The sequence below is a fragment of the Ochotona curzoniae genome, unplaced genomic scaffold (assembly GCF_017591425.1).
Source record: "Ochotona curzoniae isolate NIBS_2020 unplaced genomic scaffold, NIBS_Ocur_1.0 contig_2754, whole genome shotgun sequence".
NCBI lineage: Eukaryota > Metazoa > Chordata > Mammalia > Lagomorpha > Ochotonidae > Ochotona > Ochotona curzoniae.
In genome coordinates, this window is record NW_024465582.1 from 26804768 (window position 1) to 26826885 (window position 22118).

Here is a 22118-nt window from a genome sequence, read left to right on the forward strand (position 1 = left end):
GAGTAGCCAGGTCTCAAACTGGTACCTCTGTGAGATGCCAGTGCAGAGGCATCAGCATAGTTTGTTATGCCACAACAGCTGTGCTCAGTCGTTAGTTTTTAATAGTTAAGAGTTGGTTATAAGTGATTCTTCAGTTACAGGATGTGTAATTCTAATAAGTTTGAGGTATTTAATTATTTAAGTTTTTTCCTCCTCTTTCTTCTAGCCATCGTTAAATCCTGAATATGAGAGAGAGCCAAATCAGAATAAGTCTTTAGCTGCAGGTGTATGGGGTAAGTTTTTTTTTAATATATCTGAGGGGTACAAGTTATTGATACTTGTAGATTGAATTTTTTTGTGTTTTTTGAAGAAAGACTAGAATAACATTTTCTTTTTAAAACATGTTGTTTTCTTGTGGTAAGCTACCTTAAAGTCAACCTTAAAAAAGAAAAATCTGGTAGAAGAAAGGTTTTAAATAGTTGATTTTTCACTTACTAGTAAAATAATGAATTTGGATCTTTTTGAAAATAATTGTATAATAATGTGTTTGACATTGACATAATTTCAAAAGCATCCTAATTTAAAACAAACAAAACCTTAGTTTAAAATTATAGTTTGCCAAATTTGGAAGCTAGTTAATTGGAAAATTGTGTGCATAATGAGACAGGAAATTAAGCTTTATATCTAGGAAATGGCAATGTTTAAACTATTACAAAATGGGTGAATTTGCCATTGAAGCTAGTTCTATATTTGAAGATTCCAGTTTGATTTTCAAAACTTAGAGTTCTTTTGGTATTAATTCCTCCTCTTCCTCATCCCTCCCTCTTTTTTTAAGCAACTGTTAAATTTGATATTTTATAGAAGATTAAAAGTATAAATTAGATAGCCTTTTAAAAAGTTTAAAATAATGGATAATTTTATAGCAAAATTTTAAAAGATTTGACATGTGAAAAATTATATTTATTTGCCATACCAGATTCAAAGGTATTGGTATTGCTTTGGAACTTCTACACATTAATCTATATTTTTCTATTCAGAATCAACTAATTGCTTAGCAAAAGGGTTGTGGCTTATGACAGCATTATAGTTCTACAAATAAAGGCATTATTTTAAACTTTGCCACTTCCTGTCTTCTTTTTTTTAAGTATTTTATTTATGGGGCAAATCTCTGAATTGCTGTTTTGTTTTTGTTTCCTCTCCCTTTTTACTTAAGTACTTTTTGAGGGTGGGGGGGCGGTCAGACATTTGTTAGAACCATGTAAATGGAATTGTTTTTTCTGTATTGCAAATTAGTATTTCTACCACTCTCCCCAGGCCTACACGCCCAGACACACACATACCCAACCAAAAAAATCTCCCAAGCTCCTCTCTTAGGTATGTTTCCTTATTATTCAGTTTTTCTGGGAACAGCTGATTGCATAAGAATATAGAGCCACCTGGAAAGTGTTCAATAGAATCTCTAAGATATTAGGAATAATTTGAATTTTATTAAAATGAAAGTAATTAAAATCAAGAATGTCAGTGAACATTTGTCATATTAAACTACTTTTAGATACTGTTGGTACTGATCTTTGATTGATTTAGTAATCTTAGAAATGAATTAAAGGCAAAGCATTTTTGAAAATAATGAGACTAAAATGTGTTAATATATAGATTGGTTCTACTGTTTCAGGATTGTCCTAAGGGTATTAATTTAAAAGGTATTTAAGAGGAAAATGTACTCTTAACCGTGTTTACATAAAATAAGATGTGTCTGCATTGAAAAAACAAAACAGGAAAATAGTTGTGGCGTGGTTGTTCAAATCACTAGTCCTGGCCATTGGGATAGAAGGGAGCTCTTTTTGTGTCACACTTCACTATTCCTGTGTCATGTTTGCCCTGGGCTCCAAAGTATTGTTTCCTCACTACAACATTTATAATAGCTGTGTTCCTGTGGGAGAGGGGACAGTTTTAGGAAAGCCTTCAATAGGACTTTTCTAAAGATACTTCCTTCCAGGTAAGTAAAGATTTACTGAAAATGAAATATGTATTTGAAAAAAAAGGCAATTTTCCTCTAAAACTATAATTTTGTAAATGAAAAATTGGCAAAAACCTAAACATAATAGCCCAATCTGAAAGAAAGAAGGAAAGAAAAGCAAAGAGAGAAAAGAACCTTGAGGGAAAGTAATTAAGCCATTTAAATAGTTTCATAAAATGCAGCTCTATTTAACTTGACTTTATTGGAAACACCTTTCCTGCAGATTATTAGTATAATCTCAATTTTTTGATGTATAAAATTAATGATTATCTTCATGGTCTTAATTACCACCTAAAACAAATTCAAGGTAATATTTGTGTCTAAGAATTTCATGTGATTTGTGTAATTGAATTTACATTGTAAGGGAAAAAAGAGTGATGTGTATTTTAAGTGTTTGCATTTGGAGAAATAGTGACTGCTGACTTCTGTGATCCAGCAGGTCTTGTTGATTGTGTTTGCATTGCTGACTTGTTATCAGAATGTATTGGCAGAACATAATACTTAATGTTTAAGATATTTTAGTGAAAATTTTCAGTTGCTAGTTAATTAACTTGGAAATTACCAGAGTGTTAGGTTATTTTGACAGATTCCTAATCTTTGTACTTAGTATATTGCTTGTGTGCCTAAAGGTTTGTGTAAGGTGGTTTTTGTTCCTTTGTTTTGTTTGCCTTCTGATTGAGAGTAAATTAGTGACTAATTCATAAAGATAAGTTGTTTCTGGAGAATTTAGTTATCTGCTATGAGAAATCCTTAATCATATTACTGATTCTTAGTAATCCAGTTGTCAAAATTCAGTATACAGAGGAAATTATAGTTGTAGATTTACTTAGTTTTGTTCTTTTTTTTTTTTTTTAATTTGAAAGAGTTATAGAAACAGGAAATGACCCAGAGAATGAGATCTGTCCCCTGGTTCACTCCCCACATTGCTGCAGTGGCTAGATGTGGGCCAGTCAAAAGCAGGAAGAAGAATCGGGAGCTTTCTGGCTGTCCTGTATTGGTGCATAGGCCAAGTACTTGTGCCATCCTTTATTGTAGGCACATTAGCAGCAAACTGTCTTTATGGGATGCTGGGGCTGCAGGCAATGGCTGACTCTACTAACTACTTCGACACAGCACTGGCCCCCAAACTGATACATTTATAGGTGTGGAAAGAGAGTGAAAAGCAATCCAATACTGTGTATTTAAAGTTATTGGTCAGATTAATAGTTTTTTTGTGAGGATATTGGAAAAATAATATGAAAATTCAGTAGCAGAATATAAATTTTGTGTTCGAACTTGAATTTGAATATGAGAATGCCAAACTTACCTAATCTTGAGGTAATAAACATTCAGTTTATAGAAGGAAATTAGTTTATAGTAGGATGTCATATAAACTTTTAAAAACAAGTAGTTTGTAACTTTATATGCTTTGCTTGTTGACTGTGTAGACAGTAGTATTTAAGAACTGAAATGGAAAATTTGTGGAGATAATTAAGAATTGTGGAGATAATCTGTTATTTTGTAGTTAATGCAGGTATAAGCTATCCAGGCTAAAGTTTGTGTCATCTGGATTCTGTTGTGTGTAGATAATGATGAACACTTTGTTAAATTGGTATGCTTGTATACTTTAGGCCATATAATTACTTATGACATGATTGGTTGAACATCTTCATTATATTTCTGTTTTTCTCCTTTCCCTTACTCTTACGGATAAACCATGAATCATTTTACAAGAACACCTCTGAGTTGGACATTATTAGCCTGACAGTGAAGGAACTAGTTAGGGCCTATCCACAACAGAAGAATTGCGTATGTTTCTTAGCTCCTCTTCCTGATTGCAGATTCCTGCTAATGCACAGTCTGGGCGAGGGGGCAGTTGACTCCAGTAATTTGATCCTGTCACTCAGATGGAAACTTGGATTTTTGTGCTCAATTACAGTCTCAGCTTCTGTCCTTGCTGGCATTTGGAAATGAAGTAGCAGGATTAAGCTGTATCAGGCACGCTTTCCTTCTCCTCTTTCCCCCCTTCCAACTACTCTGTCACTCCCTTTTTCTGTCCCTGGCTTCCCTCTTGAACTAATATTTTAAAAAATGGGGGCACCTTTCATTTTAAGTACAATTGGAAGCAAATTTATTGGAGGTAGTATATCAATTTTTGTATAGTTTTCTAGGAGCAACTTAAATATAAAATATTTCACAGTTACAGATTAAATAGCTGCTACCCATTTTATAAATGAGGGGTTAAATAACTTGTACAAGATTATACAATTAGTGGACCCAGCGCGATGGCGCAGTGGTTAACGTCCTCGCCTTGCACGCCCAGGATCCCATGTGGGCACTGGTTCTAATCCCGGCAGCCCCGCTTCCCATCCAGTTCCCTGCCTGTGGCCCGGGAAAGCAGTCGAGGACGGCCCAAAGCTTTGGGACCCTGCACCCGCACGGGAGACCCGGAAGAAGCTCCTGGTTCCCAGCTTCGGATTGGCACAGTACTGGCCATTGCAGCCACTTGGGGAGTGATTCATCGGATGGAAGATCTTCCTTTCTATCTCTCCTCTCTGTATATCTGACTTTGTAATAAAAGTAAAATAAATCTTTTTTACAAAAACATAGATAAAAAAAGATCTCATAGAGCAAACATCCAGTATGCTTCTTGCTCCTGGGACTATCCTTTTAGGAAAGGTAACATTTATGTAGTTAGAAATTATATTGAGTCTTAAAAACACACCTGCTTGCTCATCTTCATCAATTCCTCCCCCCCCCCCCCTTTAATTTGAAATACTGAAACTGACAGGTTGTTAAAACTGTTCACTAAAAAAGTGGCTGAGCTGCTCTGAAGTGGGAACCAGAACACACTGCAGGGCTCCTTTGTGGTAGCAGGAATTCCATTAATTGAGCCCTCACTGCTGCCTCCCATGATTGCATTAGCAGAGAGCTGGAGTGAGGATGTGGAGCCCTGACTCAGTACCCTATACAGGCATCGTTACTAACCGCTGGGCTTAGTACCTCCTTACTTTTATTTTGGCCATTGATGGTATAGGTATGAAAGATAGAACTGGATCTTTAAATCTTCCATGTAGGATTACTTTGCTTCTACTGCCCACAGCAAGTTATTTTTCTTCTTTAAACAAATGTATGTATGTATTTAAAAAAAACTAGGGAATAACAGCCATACCTCCTGCCTGCTGATTCACTCCCCGGATAGCTGGACCAGGTTGAAGCCAGGAGTCAAGAACTTCTTCCACGTGTTCCACATGGTTGGCAGGGGCCCAAACACTGGGGCTACCTACTTACCTGCTACACCACAATGCTGGCTCCTAAAGCACGTATTTCCTTAGAAGAAATCATTTTTGGTGAATTTCTGTTTTTTGCCTAAAGTAATCTCAAATCTCTGCCATACCCAGCCTCACCAAGAATCTTGAAATGAGCTTTGATTCTCTCGTTGGGCGTTAGGCTTTGTGCATACTCTTTTTTTTTTTTTTAATTAATAACCTTGTATTATGTGACACAGTTCCATAGGTACTGGGATTCCTCCCACTCCTCCCATAACCCTTCCCCCATGGTGGGTTCCTCCACCTTGTTGCATAACCACAGTTCAAGTTCAGTTTAGATTCCTTCATTGTAAGCATATACCAAGCATAGAGTCCAACTTTATCATCCAGATAAGTTCAGCAGCTTCTTGAGGAGACCTTCTCTGGTCTGAAGGCAGAGCCAACAGAGTAAAATCCCAATCAATCAAAAGCCCCAACATAACATCAGCAACAATATACAGTGTTATAGTACTGATTGACATAGTATTGAGTAAACAATATTTTGAAAATAATGCAAGTTGTTAACCACATCCTGTGACTACTCCATTGACATTACAACAATTGAGGTGCATAACAGTTATAGGAGGGGTGTGCAGAGAAATCTTCGGTACCTTGGTGAGGAGTACTTACTCTATGTCCTACCTAGGTATGTGAGTCCATGTTGACCAAGCTTTCCTTGTTGTTCTCTGTTTATCTATTCTAATTTGTGTGTGTGTGTGTGTTTGGAGGAGGGGTCTCTGGAGTGACCCTGATAGCCATTGCAGAGAGGGTGGAGACCCAAAGTTGGAACTAAGTAAGGACCAGAGAAAGCTTCTCTCCCTAGTCCCGAAGGAAGTTTACTGTTCTTTTGATTCCGAGGACCGTTCTTGGTTCCTGGCTGTTGTTTCTATGACCTTGGATCCCACGGGGAAGATTTCGGGCTTCTTTTATCCCATGTAGTAGATCCAAAGCATGGGGGATGCCCTCTGAGTTCTCGGGCTCTGAAGGCTTTCCAGTTCCCCGTGGTCTCTCTGGCAGTTGGGATGCAGTCCTTGGTGCCCGTACTGATAGTCCTTGGTGCTTTGTGCATACTCTTAAGCTTGCTTTCCTTTTGCCCATAAAAGTGTGTGTGGAGACCCTTCTCTTGCGGATGGGCTTATGTCTCCATTTTGTTTCCTCCTTCCATTTTAGTAATTTTAATGTAACTTTTTGAAGGGAGAAGAGAACTAAGTGCCTACTCAGTTTTATTCAATTGAACTTCATTTCAGACATGTTTGAATTTATTTAATATTGCTATTCTGATAGAGCTACACTGCCCTCAGCATCTGTATACCTCTGAAGAACTTGCAAAAGCTCTTAATAGCTTACATTTCTCAAAACTAATCTCACCATCTTATATATGGATTCCTGTTTTGTTCAAGTAGATTCTGTTTTCCAGGCTAAGATTGATTCTTACATTTTATTCTTCATGCTGTCATTATCTATTCACCAGAAATAATGACTGCAAAGTTTACTACTTGGTTATACATACACAATGATTAAACTGAGAGAGGCGTTTCGTACTTTTAGCAGCTATAGTAGGTTTGAAAGTCTGTGTGTAGCAATTGTTCCTTGTACCAAGCCAGGGTGGAGTTGGTTGGCTTGTACCTCACACAATGTCCTAGATGTTGTTAGATGACCAGTAAATATTTCAGTGACTTGGGGTTGTGATTTTTGCGTTAGTCACAGCAGTGATTTCATAAGTAAGAAGAGAAGAAGTCGGGAAATTTAGTTCTTTAAAAGTTGAGGAAGGAGAACAAGAATTGTATTTTTTAAGTGTTATGAGTCATTTGCATCAGAGTTTTTTATGCTGAAAAACATTATAATGTTATTAGGGCTTTGTCATCATTCTGTGCCACTGTCCATGTTTAAATCTTGGTAATTGTGATTATATGAGATCTACATTTTGTAAAAAGCAGTTGTATATTTTGTATTCCAAGGCATAGCTGTTAATGTTTGGATGTAATCAAGGCATGGGGTGTATATTTTTTAAATTAAATTTACCTTATGCTAAAATTTGGGATGGCTTAACTCCTGCTGATGCTTTATTTATGCAGAATATCCTCCGAATCCTAAATCTAGAGCTCCAAGGATGTTGGTCATTAAGAAAGGTAATTCAAAGGACTTACAGCTTTCTGGATTCCCAGCAGCAGGAAGTCTTCAGTCACAGCCAGTTAAGAATGGAACTGGTCCAAGTGTTTATAAAGGCTTAGTCCCTAAACCTGCTGCTCCACCAACAAAAGTAAGTTCTAAATGGTTATAGGTACAAGTCTTGAATTGATATCAGTTTATTAACTCTTTGGAAAAAAGCATAGAAATTTTACATTGAACTGTGAGAGAATTTCTAAAATGTTGACTTCTAGATGTAAAGATTTGAATCATATGCTGTTTTTTATCTTTTCATGCTATCTATGTTTTTGTTTTAGTAGTAAATGAAATTTATAATTGATTTTTGTTTTCCCAGTGTACTTGTGTTACAGTTACTTAATATATAATGTTCTTGTTGCTCAGTTTTAGGTTTTATTTTAAAACTTTTTTTGGAGGGGTAATATAAGTAGGGAAAAGAAACCTAACTAGTTTTAGTAAGCTTCGAGGAACAGTGACTTAGACTTTTTTTTTTCCTTTTCATTTAAAACAAATAAATTTAGGGGCCAAAATTAAATTTCCTGTGGTTTAAAGCTGCTGCTTGGCACTGGTTTGTCATAACAGAGTACTGCTTTCGATTCAGCTTCCTTCTGTGCCTGGGAAAGCATCAGAGGGTGGCCTAGCTACTTGAAATTACCTGTGATCCATGTTATCCATGGGCCACCAGGATGGTGCTCCTGGCTCCTGCTGTGCTCTGTGGCTGTTAGGTGTCTGGGGTGGGAAATAGTGAAGGGAAGAAATACCTTTTATCTCTTTTCTTCCCCATCTTTGAAATGAAACTTTAAAAAGCAATAAGAAAAAAACATACTGGTTGCCTGCCCAAACAGCTGGAACCCAGTCTCCCAGGTGAGAAGGATCCCAGTCACTTGAGTCATCTGCTACTCCCGGGCTGTGCATCAGCAGGAGGCTGAAGTGTGAGGAGACCGCTCAGGATGCTAATCTGGGAAGTCTGATGTGAGATGTGGGCATTACCAAGTGATGTCTTAGTGGTTAGACCAGGCATCTGCCCCTGTCTAGGTATTTGTGTCTGAATATTACAGTTTTTGGTTTGGTTTTTGTTTTGGGGGGAGGGGAGAATGTAATCATACTTTTAGTTTATTTTATTCTGTAATATGGTTTTGATAGTCATTAATGCTTCTGTTTCTTTAGCCTACACAATGGAAAAGCCAAACTAAAGAGAATAAAGTTGGAACTTCTTTCCCTCATGACTCTTCATATAGTGTTGGCAACTTCAATGCTTTTAAATCAACTGCCAAGAATTTTAGTTCATCAACAAATTCAGTGAAAGAGGTATGGCATTGAAAATTATCCCTAAAGAATGTGATACCTTATTTGTAACAGTGAACAAAAGACAAGCTTAGGTCTGTCATGATGGGTCAATGACTGCAATACTTACCTTCCAAGCACTGGGATCCCATATGGGTGCTGATTCGTGTACCAGCTGCTTATCTTGCTAGCCAGCTCTCTGATTGTGGCCTGGGAAACTAGTAGAGGACAGCCCAAAGCCATGGGACCTTGCACTTGCATGAGGGAACCAGAAGAAGCTCCTAGCTCCTGGCTTGGGATTGGCTTAATGGCATTGGGGCTACTTGGGGAATAAACCAGTGGATAGAAGGTTTTTCCCTCTTCTTCTTCTTTTTTTAATTAAAAGATTTATTTATTTTTATTAGAAAAGCAGATATACAGAGAGGCGAGACAGAGAGAAAGATCCGCCCAATGGCTTACTCCCAAAACGGCTGCAATGACTGGAGCTGAGCCAATCCGAAGCAAGGAGCTTCTTCTCGGTCTCCCACAAGGGTTGCAGGGTTTCAAGGACTTGGGCCATCCTCGACTGCTTTCCCAGGCCAAGCAGGGAGCTGGATGGGAATTGGGTCTGCTGGGACATGAACCAATGCCCCATGGGATCCCGGCACGCTCAAGGTGAGGACTTTAGCCACTAAGCTACTGCACTGTGCCCTGAAAGAGTTCTTTCATGTGCTGCTTTATTCTTCAAATGACTGCAATGGTGACCAGATGGCCAGAGCTTGACCGCACCAAAAGCAGGAACAAGGAACTTCTGGAACATAATATATTTCTCAGTTAAGGAGTTCTTGAGCTATAAGGGAAAGAGCAGTTTTACAGGTTTATTGTACTTGGGTTAGAATACTTAGGTGTTAAGACCAATTATTATTCAGCATAATTATAGTTGCTTTTATAGCTAATAATTCGATAACAGTTTTTCAATTTTATTTGTTCTCCCACTGTCACTGAAAAATATCAAAGAGACTTAACCAAGAAAAATCCAATTAATATCAGGTTTCTTTTTCCTTTATCTTTCCACTTAAGAATTTTTTTCTTCTGAAATCTAGCATGAGAAATCCCTCATGGAAGTGTGTGTGTCCGAACTCCAGAATCTGTGTGTCTGGAACTGTTTGAACTCCAGAACTTGGAACACAGTTGGGAGAATTGCTATTGCTTTGTGAAAGGGTACTTCAAGAAGTTCACAAGAAATGGGCATTATTATCTTATCCCATTTTTCTTGAAATTCAGAAAATATTGTTGTAGGAACATTCAGACAAATCTGTGACATATTAGGTAAACTCCTAAATTTGAGTCTTAGCCATGAGTATTTCTAGGGTTCCTTTGCTTCTAAGGTGAGGAAATTGTTAATTCGGTTGGAGAAGGAAAAAAAAAAGCTAAAAAGAAAAAGGTATTTAAAATAGTCCTTAAATCAGTTTTGCATTGTGAATCGAGAAAGCTATTTGAGTTGAGTGCTTCATGTTGAGACAGGTTCCCTGCCTGCATGTCAGTATTTCTGATTTCTTTCTTATTTATATTAGTGTAACCGCTCAAACTCCTCATCACCTGTTGATAAACTGAATCAACAGCCTCGCCTGACCAAATTGACACGAATGCGCACTGATAAGAAGAGTGAATTTTTGAAAGCATTGAAAAGGGATCGAGTTGAGGAGGAGCATGAAGATGAAAGCCATGCTGGCTCAGAGAAGGTAATGGAGTTGTTCTTACTTGGTTTTCTGTTAAGATACCATTAGAATATTCAGGCACATATTTAGGATCCTGAAGGTCAGCTGAACATCCGTGCAAATAAATAAAGATGTGCTTTCTGAAGTAGGTTTTTCTTTCTATAGATACTTTGCAAAAATCAATCTCTGAATCAGTTACAATCATATCTTTGGTTTTGTTTTGTTTTGTTGACTAGATTTGTTTGTTTTTATTGATTACATTGCTTAACATGACACAGTTTTATAGGCCCTGGGATTTCTCCCACCTATCCTCCAAAGCTCCCCTCATCCCTTAGTGGATTCCTCCACCTTGTTGCATTACCACAGTTCAAATTCATTTGAGATTCTTTCATTGCAAGCATCTACCAAGTATAAAGTCCAGAGTCTTATTGTCCAGATAAGTTCATCGGTTTCTTGGGGAGACCATCTCTGGTCTGAAGGTAGAGCCAGCAGAATATCATCCCGATCAATTAAAAGCTCCAACAGTACATCAGTAACATTTTATAACGTTATGGAATTAGTTGACATTGTAGTGAGTAACCAATATGTAAAAGAGAAAAAAATAAAAAGAATGCAAGTTCTGAACCACATCCTGTGACTTCTACATTGACATTTCAATTATTAGTTTATATATAACTGGTTTCTGTACACGTTAAAATGGCTATAGATTACTATTCAGCTGTCTCATGTCTATTTTAATTTTAGTATTTAGCAGTTTATAGCGTTGAAGCATGATTTTGCTGAACGTGGCTTTTTTACGGGCAGTCTAACTCTATAACAAGACATGTGTGTTGACTAGATTTGGACACTTTCAGCTTAGTTTTCGATTCTCAAATGAAACTAACTCCTAAATTTAGTGAAGAAATGTGTTACATTTGTGTGTGTGTGTGTGTGTGTGTGTGTTCTCACTGGAAATCTACCCAAGATCTGTTAGTTTTTAATAACTGTATTTCTGAGAACCTTTGTTTCAATTCCCAAAAACTCAGGATGAAGACTCATTCAATTTGCATAACAGCAATAGTACTCACCAAGAAAGGGATATAAATCGCAACTTTGATGAAAATGAAATTCCACAAGAAAATGGAAATGCTTCAGTTATTTCCCAACAGATCATTCGATCTTCAACATTTCCACAAACTGATGTTCTTTCAAGCTCACTTGAAGCAGAACACAGGTGAGTATTTAGTTTTACATTTTCTCTGGCATGTTAAATATTCAGGATTTCGATATGGAGCTCTTGTGATTTATTTGTGAATAGACTCACAGATTGACCTTGTAATATTATGAATCTCACCTCCAGGGAGCAGTGATTTTTTTTTTTCTTTCTACTTAATTAAGAGTTTATTGGCTGTAACTAACACACATGATAACTAAAAATGTAGTTTGGGGCTATAGCAAACTTTTCACCAAAGTTAGTGCACTAATTCCACAGTTACATTTAGTTTGGAAGTGTAGGATAAGGACTGGGGAGTTCTCATCATAAAACTTTATGAATGTTTACTATCTGATGTTTGTAGAACATCACTGTAATTCAAATATGATAGGATTATTTGGCCCAGATGCACTTTAAAACTCAGCAAAATGCTAATTCTGGGAAGCAACTTTTAAGAAAGTAAAAATCATTAAAAATCTTAAGGCCATAGAGAATCAAGTTGAATGTATTTTAATTATGAAGAAAAAGTTAATGGGGATTTTTAAGCTATCAAAACTGGGTGTTTTTATTTATCTATTTTTCTACATAATATACAATTATTTGTCTAAGACACATCAGTCAATTCCACAAGTAAAAATTATCTCTTGCTTGTTGTATAATTTTTTTGAAGATTGATTTATTTTTATTGGAAAACCAGATATACAGAGAGGATTGGGATTGGCTTCATGGCCATTGGGGTTACTTGGGGAATAAACCAGTGGATAGAAGGTTTTTCCCTCTTCTTTTATTTAATTAAAAGATTTATTTGTTTTTATTAGAAAAGCAGATATACAGAGAGGCGAGACAGAGAGAAAGATCCGCCCAATGGCTCACTCCCAAAACGGCTGCAATGACTGGAACTTAGCGAATCCGAAGCCAGGAGCCAGGAGCTTCTTCTCGGTCTCCCACAAGGGTGCAGGATTCCAGGGCTTTGGGCCATCCTCAACTGCTTTCCCAGGTCACAGGCATAACACTGGATGGGAATCGGCTGCTGTGATTAGAACCTGTGCCCATATGGGATCCCGGTGTGTTCAAGGCGAGGACTTGCTACTGAGCTACTACGCTGGGCCCTTGTTGTATAATTTCATGTATCAGTCCTTAGCAAAAAACATAGATAACCTGCATTATGTTATATATATATTTAAAATAGCTAGAGAAATAATCTAAAAGCTGTGAAATAAATTAATGGCTACTGAATGGAGGTAGGTGTAGAACTGAAGTCCTTAAAGACATTACATCTTTTTTTGTTTGTTTTGTTTTGTTTTTTTAATTAATTTATTTTTTGGACAATCTTTACATAGTTAATTAGGGTAAAAAGGTTCAAGGGCTATAGGAAAGTGGGTAAGACTTATTTTTTCCATATTTTTTCCTTCATGTTCAAAGGGGGTATTAAGGGAGAAGGCCCACCCAATTTCCCACCCTCCCCAGGTCCCGGATGTAGGGCATGCTCTGAGGTTCTTGCTCAAGTAGTTTTGATATTTCAACAGTTATGAATCGCTGCCAGTCTTGCCACTCCAAGCACTATGAGGTCCTTGAATAATCCACTGATTGACATAGTCCATCATAGCTGAGATGGTTGGTTGACCTGTTTTGTCTTCTCTCTTTCCTTGGTTAGGGTTCTGAGTCCAGCATTTTGATTGGGGAGATCTCCAAAGAAACTTTGTCTGAGGTGTGCTCAAACCAGATTCTTGTATGTGCTTGCAACTATAGGCCCGGCTCAGTCCATCACCCTGATCAGCTGGTGGTTGCAATTGTTGGGTTGGTTCTGTTTTCACTCCAGACTTCCACTGGAACCAATGGGTGTTGCAGTCCAGCCTGGTTCTGCCCAGCACGTGGCCATTCCATGCAGCAGCTCAAAGCTGCCACCCACATTTCAGTTTTGATGAAGTCTGTTTATTGTCCCTCCACCTCCTACCTCCCCATTATATAATTTATTGAAGGAATAAGCTATAAGACCCAAGTCCAAATTCAGGTATCCCCCAAGTGGTTACCCACAGTGTTTATTTTTATTGTAGTTTTTCGTGAGCAAATTCTGATTTCATCATAATATTGCGCCCCCCCCCCCCCAAACAATATTTTGTTTACTTGGATGAACTAGAGAGGGAGATGATTTTTCCATACCTTGGCTCACTCTTCAGATGACTGTTTTCCAGGACTAAAACAGTGCCAGACTAAAAGCAGTAACTTCTAGATGTCCCGCATGGGTGCAGGGGCCCAAGGGCTGGATCATCTCCCACTGCTCTCACAGGCACATGAGCACCGAGCTGTCGTGAAAGTGGTGCTAGAGGGCATGATTGTGGCAATCATACTGAGTGCTGGCTTCACTGATGTTGACTTCACCTGCTGAGACATTAGTGATGGTCTCTTGCTACAGTTTTTTTGTTATTTTGTTTTGTTTTGCTTTTATGATTTACTTATTTGTTCGAAAGGGATATTTCCAGGGAGAAAGGTCTCCCATCCACTGGTTCACTCCCCGGGTGGCCAAAATGGCCAGAGCTAAGCTGATCTGAAGCTAGGAGTTTTCTTCGTGTCTTCCATGTGGGTATACGGTCCCAAAGCTTTGGGCTGTCCTCCACTGTTTTACAAGGCCACAAGCAACAGAGCTGGATGGGAAGTGGGGCAGTTGAGATGCAAACCGGTACCCATGTTGGAATCCAACATGTGGATACCAAGGCTTTTAGCTACAGAACCATCATGCTGTGCGTTCCCAATACAGTCTGAAAACATTTTTTAATCTTTTAAATTTATTTATTTATTATTATTATTTCATGATACAGTTCCATAGATCCTGGGATTTCCATTATCCCCTCCCCAATTCCCCCATCCCCCACCTAGTTCCTCTATATCATTACTATAGTATAGTTCTTCATACACAATCATATGTCCATCATTGCAGGCATGGACAGTGGCAGAGGCCAGAATCCTATTGTCAAGATACAGTAAACAGTTTCATTGTAAGTCCATCTTTGTCTGGAAACAGAAATGCATACCACACTACATCCTCACATCTGGATATGCTAGTCTCCATTTAACAGTTGGTGTATATCCCCTTAAATGAAAAGTCACAATACAAAATCAACAGTAGGAAGAAAAAGAAATTTACAATGCCATGAAGTTAAATGACATGTTACTAGATATGACAGTCTCCATTACACAGCTACTATACATCCCCTTAAATGTAAAGACACAAAACAAAATCAACAACAGGAAGAAAAACGAAATTAACAACATAATGTTAAATAATATGCTACTGAATGACTAATGTGTCACTGAAGAAATGAAAAAGAAAATGAAGACCCTTCTTAAAGAAAGTGATGCTGCTGTATGATCTATGAGTCATTGAAGAATTTAATCACAAGAAACTGCTTTACAAAAACAAAAAAATCAAAATCTGTAAGATATAGTTTCTGGTGATTTTTGGTGGTGAAATATGTCTCCTGAAGGCAACAAAGAGATGGGTTTTGCTTTTTAATCCGGTCTACTAATCTGTGACATTTCATTGGGGTTAAGCCATTTACATTCAGGGTTAATATGTATGGGTGGTACTTTGGTCTTGTCATTTTAGCAATGGGTTGTTCATTGGTTTAGTCTTCTGTTGTCATTTTACTGGGATGTTCTTCACATTTGCCTTTGGTTTTGTTTGGTGTTATTCCTCTTCTACGTCAAGAACATCTTGAAGTAACATTTGTAGGGCAGGTTTGGAAGAGGCATATTGTTTTAACTTTAGAATTTTATTTCATTTTCAAAGACAAAAGAAAGCTTTGCTGGATATGTTATCCTGGGCTGACAATTTTTTCTTTTAGAATCTGGAATATGTCTCCATATTCTCCATTCTCTCCTTGCTTGTAGAGTTTCCTGTGAGAGGTCTCCTGTGAGTTTAATTGGGATTCCTTTATATGTCAATTGCTTTTTTTCACATGCACTTCTAAGGATCTTTTCCTTATGTTCGATTGAAGAGAATCTGATCATTATGTGTCTTGGTGAAGATCTCTTTTGATCAAGCCTGTTGGGAGTTCTGTGCCCTTCCTGGATGTTGTTTTCCAATTCTTTCTGTAGATTAGGAAAAATATTCCCTTATTATTTCATTAAATATATTTGTAAAACCAGTTTCTCTTTCTGCACCCTCTGGGACTTCCATCAAAGAATTGTTGTTTCTACTGTGGAGTAACATATAATTTTTAAAAATTTGTTTTACTGTTTATAGTTGTTAATATTAGTAGGTTAGATACAATTCTAAGAACAAAATGGCATTCCCATCCAGTTTTCTTCTTTCTTTTAGCTTCTGAGATAAATTCGTAGACATTTTAATTTCTACTTTGATTTTCATTAGAAATCTAAGCTCTGTGACATCAGAAAAAGTATACATATGAATATGTATATTTTTGAAGCTTATTTATTTGAAATACAGAGTTACAGAGTGGTGGTGGCGGCAGGGGAGCGGAGATGATCCACCTACTGTCGCCCTCCCAGTTGGCTGCAGTGACCAGGGTGGGCAGGGCTGGGCAGGCCTGAAGCCAGCAGCCAGGAACTCCGTCCACCTCACCGTGTGGGTGACAGGTTGCTTTCTAAAGTGCATTAATGGGAAGCTGTATCACAAATGGAGCTCTCTCGTGGGATTCTGTGGTCACAGATCATGGTTTGATCTACTCTACCATGAATCAGGCCCCAGAAGAAATGCTTTAGACGCAAAGTGCCCATGAGTGTTACCGTAGTACTTGTAATTGTAAGAGAAGGGGTGACTGATTTTTTTTTCTTTCTTTTTTTAAAATTAGACTTTTAGAAACACTTCCGTACTCTGAATGGAGAGGGCTTCATCAGAGGATTTGTTAGGGTTTTCTTAAATTTATTTACGGTAATTTTTTCCATCTATGTTATTCAGTTAAGATTCATTTAGTTAAGACTCATTTAAAAATGAGTAAAAGTAAAGATCTAAATGAAGCAGTTAAGTTGTTTTAATATTCTAGATCTGTAGATTCTGAATTTAATAATATTAAATGGTGGGAGTAACATTCCATTCAAAAAGTGACTGAACATACCTAATGATGATTTGGATATTTTGGTTGGGAGGCAGCATGTTTAGTAAATTTTATTTATCTGCAATATGGGTATCATGTCAATTCTTTTTTTTTTTTTTTTGGTCTCTTATAGCGGAAAGTTTGTAGCTAATATATGGTAGGCTAAAGGTAAGGGAATGACTAGTTCTAAGTAGAAGCAAAAAGTACTTCAGTAGTGCAGCTTGTTAAAGTTTGCCAGACCTGTATTCTGTAAGTCGCTTAGGAAGCAGATACTCGAAGAGAGGTGTCACATGTCATATTGTTTGCTATAATCATTCATAGGTTAGTTCTCAGACCCAGTGCGATAGTGTAGTGGTTAAAGTCCTCGCCTTGAACGTGCCAGGATCCGATATGGGTGCTAGTTCTAGTCCTGGCAGCCCTGCTTCCCATCCAGCTCCCTGCTTGTGACGTGGGAAAGCAGTCGAGGACGGCCCAAAGCCTTGGGACCCTGCACCTGCGTGGGAGATCCAGAAGAAGCTCCTGGCTGCTCTTAGTTCTCTGGAAAACTTTTCTTAGCTCTGTTTGCCTGAGACAGCAGTATTTACTAGTTTTCAAAATTGAAATTAATTATGGTATAACCATATTTGTCATTATTTAGATTGTGCTTTAATAGATGTTAAGTCATTTTTGTTACTGAATGCCTCTTTCAAATGACACTGTGGATGATGCTTTTCATGCCCATAAGAAAGCAAATCATACATTTATACATGGGATAATGTATTCCAGCCTTTTCTTCTCAGTGTAGAAAACCTAATAAGTAGCCAAGAATATGGTGGATTGTGGTTGAATTGGAGAAGAAAATGGGAGGGGCATAGAGAGCAGCGTTTGTACAACAATTTAGAAGGTTCTCTTCCTGTCTTTGTCATTGCTTAGTTTCCTTTCCAGAGAGCCTTGACTTCAGATTAAACAGTAAGGTAATATAGTAGACTTTTAACCTTTTGATTTACAGATTCAAAACGGAAAATCATGTATCAAATTTCTTGCACACAGTGTGTGTGAATTTCTTTTGAGGTGTCTCAAATTAACTTTATTTCATGCATCCTTTTCAGATTGTTAAAAGAGATGGGTTGGCAGGAAGACAGTGAAAATGATGAAACATGCGCTCCCTTAACTGAGGATGAGATGAGAGAATTCCAAGTTATTAGTGAACAGGTAAGATAACTAGAAATGTACTGGTTATTCTTAATGTTGTTTACATAGTTTAGAGGAATGCATACTCATGTGGACCACCAATTAGGGTGGCGAGAGCCGCGAAAGGAGGGGTTTGGATGAATCCAGTTCCTCTAATTTCGTTTTTTCTTCCGGTATCTGGGGAAAGTGGAGGGAGAAGGTGAGAGGGCCGCTCCCAGCATCCCAGCTGTATTAGGGCCCAGGATGAGGGGTGGCTGCCCGATGTTATCTTGGGGTCACTGATGTGGAACATGCTCTGAGGATGCTGCTCATAAGGTTTTGATAGTTCTGAGATGCTGTTGATTTTGTTGCTCCAAGGTTAAGGAAATCCTTCCGGGCCCATTAGCTGACATAGGCCATCTTAGAGTCTCGATTTGCCCAGGTACTTGTCCAGGAGAGCTGTCCAATTTGTTCTGCTCTCCATGGTACTAGATATCCTCTGCATGCCTCAATAAACTGGTTGTCATGTCCTTCATGAGCATCTGGGTATGTCATCCACTGCAAAGCAACTGTGGAAACCCAATTCTGACATGCACTTCATGATCCTGTGTTTTTCATCGTGGTTGGATTTCTGAATCCAGTGATCCTATTTGGGGTGACCCTAACCTGACTCCTTTGTGTGCCAGCCAGTGTGGATTCTGGCTCAGTTCATCATGCATGCCAGCCGTGCATGTGTACGAGAACTGTTTGAGTGACCCTCAGGCCTGTCTCCAGTGTCTGCCCATGTCAGTAGTTGCAGCAGACTGGTCTGATCTGTCCTGTATCTCATTTGGCTCTTGTACACACCAGTGGATGCTACAGCCTGGCTTGGCACAACAAACCCTAAATCCAACCCACAGTTGGTGCTACCACCTGTCCCGCCAGGCCTGCCCGCCCTAAGCCCTGGTTCTCATGCTCATCAGGGGGGTTGTGGATATATATGATGGATCACACTTGATATTTATTACAGTGTTCAGGAAATTTAGAAAGGTTTACTTAATACCTTAGTGTGTATAATGGAGTTAAAATTCACATTTAGCTTGTCTAGATGCAGAAATTGTTTCCCAATAATTGACTTATTTCTATGGGCCAGTTGTATGTTTCTTTTTGTAAATAAGACATTACTGTGGAATGTCTAGGATGGGATACAGATTTATTAACCTTATTGTATTCATGGTTACAATTATTCTAACCTTACTAGATTCTTAGTGGGTAAATAACTCTTAAAAGGGACCATTTGTTCATTTTATTTTCTTCTTATGTTCTAGTTACAGAAGAATGGTCTGAGAAAAAATGGTTTCTTGAAAAATGGCCTCATCTGTGACTTCAAGTTTGGACCCTGGAAAAACAGCACTTTCAAACCCACGATTGAAAACGATGACACAGAGACTAGTAGCAGTGACACATCGGATGACGACGATGTGTGAAGGATTTCCTAACAGCTTTAGAAATTTTAGTGTGACACATCTCTCATACAGTTTGGGGTGAATTGTAAAAATGAAGAACTATAATTTATGTAGTAAAATACCCCAGTAGAAGATGATTTTTGGGGGGACTTCAGTATGAAGAGAACCAAGAATGTTGTGTTGAACTGTGTTGAACATTATTTCTTTGTAAATGAATGTTGTAGAAATGAGGACTTTGGTTGATCCAACATTGACTTTCTTCATCACTGCAGCATTTCTCTGACTAGCAATGTGACGATGTAACAAATGAGATTTTCTCATTTAATAATAAAAATTGTGTAATGTTTTGCAAAGCTTCTGTCTTAAAATGTCCAGGTCTTAAGAAAAAAAAAAAGGCAGCTTAACTGTTTTGCTTGCAGAGTCCTATCTTTTTCGTACAATGGAAATCTTCAAGTCCACTTTGTGCGCCCCTCACCCTGCACCCGACAATGGGGAGAAAACAAAGAGAATGTAGCATGTTGGCTAAAACTGGAGCAAAGTTAATCTCCTGAACTCAACTGCTGTACTAGTCACCTTTTATGATATAAATTGCTCTTTCCTCATTTGTGGTGCAGTCAGTGTTACAAGGAAGACTTGCCACATTTCCAAATTTTAAGAAATGATTTTTCAAGAGCTTTATTTGGGTTTATGTTGTCAGATCAGGATTTTCAGAGTTGATGGAAGAGCCTTGTGGGAAAAGTTATTTTGATAAATTATTACACATGCAGAAAACTGATCAAGTTGACTGGATCTGTCCACAACATGAAAATAAACTGGATTTTCAGAATCTTGTTGTTCTCTGGAGTATTCAAGGTATTGCTGTCTAAACACAGTGTGTTGAACCTGCGATCTGAAGTCAGGAGAAGCAGCTAAACCTTTATAAGCACAAGCTTATCAGATGGATGTTAGTCTTCATTTGCACATTAAGTTTAGATTGTTTTATTGTTCAGTAAATTGGCTTTCTGTATATTTGTATTTTGATTTTTCTGGATTTGTTTAGCTTTGTGTGCTTTTTACTTCCCCTATCCTATGTTTTAATATATGCTGATTGTTTAAAAAAAAAGAATCCTAGCATGAGGATTGTTGAGGTTTTGTTGGCAGATTGGTCTAATGCTAAGGTTCTGATTCTATCAAAGTGTCTTCTCAAACAGCTGCAGTGTTGATTATTTTTTAAAATTATTTTCATTGGAAAGTCAGATATACAGAGAAGAGACAGAGAGGGAGATCTTCCATCCATTGATTCACTCCCCTGACGACTGGAGCTGAGCTGAGCTGATCTAAAGCCGTGGGTGCAGGCTCCCAAGGCTTTGGGCTGTCCTCAGCTGCTTTCCCAGGTCATAAGCAGGGAGCTGGATGGGAAGTGCCCACATGGGATCCTGCTGTGTACAAAATGAGGACTTCAGCTGCTAGGCCTCGGCACTGGGCCCGCTGCAGTGTTGTTGCTGTTTCCACATCAGTACTGCACTTACGCTCCCGGCTTGTCTCCAGGAGCGGTGTTTTTAGTTGTTGGTGTTCCCAGGAGACTTACTGTCATGAGGAAATCAGAAACAGAAGTTTTGCGTATTCAAAAGCTGCTGGAAATGGGCTTTTGTTACAGTTTTTACCACAGTTCAGTATAATCGGCCAAACTTAAGTGTAGCTTAGGCTTCTAGGAAATCCAAAGCATACTTTGATAAATGTGTCAGAATCATATGTTGGGAGTCTTTGATGGCATTATTTGACTCATGTATTATTGAAATCTGCCAGATATGGACTGTATTTGCTTACACAGCTAGAAGGGACCTAAGAAAATGTGATTTCCGTTTAATGTGTGCCCTATTGTTTTTCTGATTTTTTTTTTTCCTATCGGCTACAATCAGAATAACATTTCTTTTCTTAATTCCCATTTATAAGTAGTTAATGTCTTTTTAATCTTACGAATTACGGTACAGTATGGTATGGGTGAGGTGGTTATTTCTTGTAAATATGGCATAGAAAAATGACTTATTCATCCTGTTAGAGGTGGCAAACTGTAGGTACAGTATGGAATTGTTGTTGAACTCAAAATAAGTAGACCATGGAGGTTTGAACAGTAATTTTGGCTGCCTCAGTTTTTCTGAAAGATTTTACATGATTAAAAGGTGAGACAGGTGCTCCATCTGCTAGGTCATTCCCCAAATGGCTGCTGTGGCAGAGCTGGGCTGACAAGGAGCTAGAAACTTCTTCCAGGTCTGCATGTGGGAGCAGAGTTCCAAGGACTTTGTTACTTTTCTAGGCCCTGAGCAGAGCTGAATTGGAAGTGGAGCAGCCAGGACCCAAACTGGCTCACATATGGGATGCCAGCACTGCAGGGTGGAAGATCAGCCTTTTGCCACCACGTTATACAAGATGGTTTAAAAAAGATAACCTCACATTTTATTGAAGTATATATTGAGGTAAAGAGCATAGAATTTTATGTTCTGACACATAAAATTATAAGTGAAAAGGTGGACAATGCAATTTTGGCGTCACTACCTAGCTCCTCGTTGTTGGTGTTCTTGTTTAAATCTTTGTCTGATTACCAAATACCATAACCCTGAAGTGGTTTTGTTTTTGTTTTTCCCTTCTGTTTGTTTTGGTATAAAATGTAATTGACAGAATTTATCTGGTAATGATTTTAAAGTAGCATCTCAAAAATGTATTGTGTTTGATGTATTTTAAGATTTATTTTTTTGGAAGGTCAGGTATATAGGAAGGAGAGGCAGAAAGCAAGATCTTCCATCTGCTGATTCACTCCCCAAGCAGCTGCAATGGCTGGAGCTGAGCCAGTCCAAAGTCAGGAGCCTCTTCTGGGTCTCCCACGCAGGTCCGG

At 38.2% G+C, this 22118-nt stretch overlaps 1 protein-coding gene across 2 annotated transcripts in view; it reads left to right on the forward strand.

The window, feature by feature from the left end:
- GPBP1 (GC-rich promoter binding protein 1) overlaps nt 1-20075 on the forward strand; it is a 58822-nt gene extending 38747 nt beyond the window's left edge. Inside the window, exons 6-13 of one of the 2 annotated variants that reach the window (XM_040977561.1) lie at nt 206-272; nt 1294-1353; nt 7359-7543; nt 8596-8736; nt 10266-10433; nt 11435-11622; nt 17744-17846; nt 19112-20075. In XM_040977561.1, the coding sequence (XP_040833495.1) occupies nt 206-272; nt 1294-1353; nt 7359-7543; nt 8596-8736; nt 10266-10433; nt 11435-11622; nt 17744-17846; nt 19112-19270 (1071 nt within the window). In that variant the 3' untranslated portion in view covers nt 19271-20075. The remainder of the gene's footprint in view (nt 1-205; nt 273-1293; nt 1354-7358; nt 7544-8595; nt 8737-10265; nt 10434-11434; nt 11623-17743; nt 17847-19111) is intronic. The other variant, XM_040977562.1, reaches the window with a different exon arrangement.
- The last annotated feature ends 2043 nt before the right edge of the window (nt 20076-22118 follow it).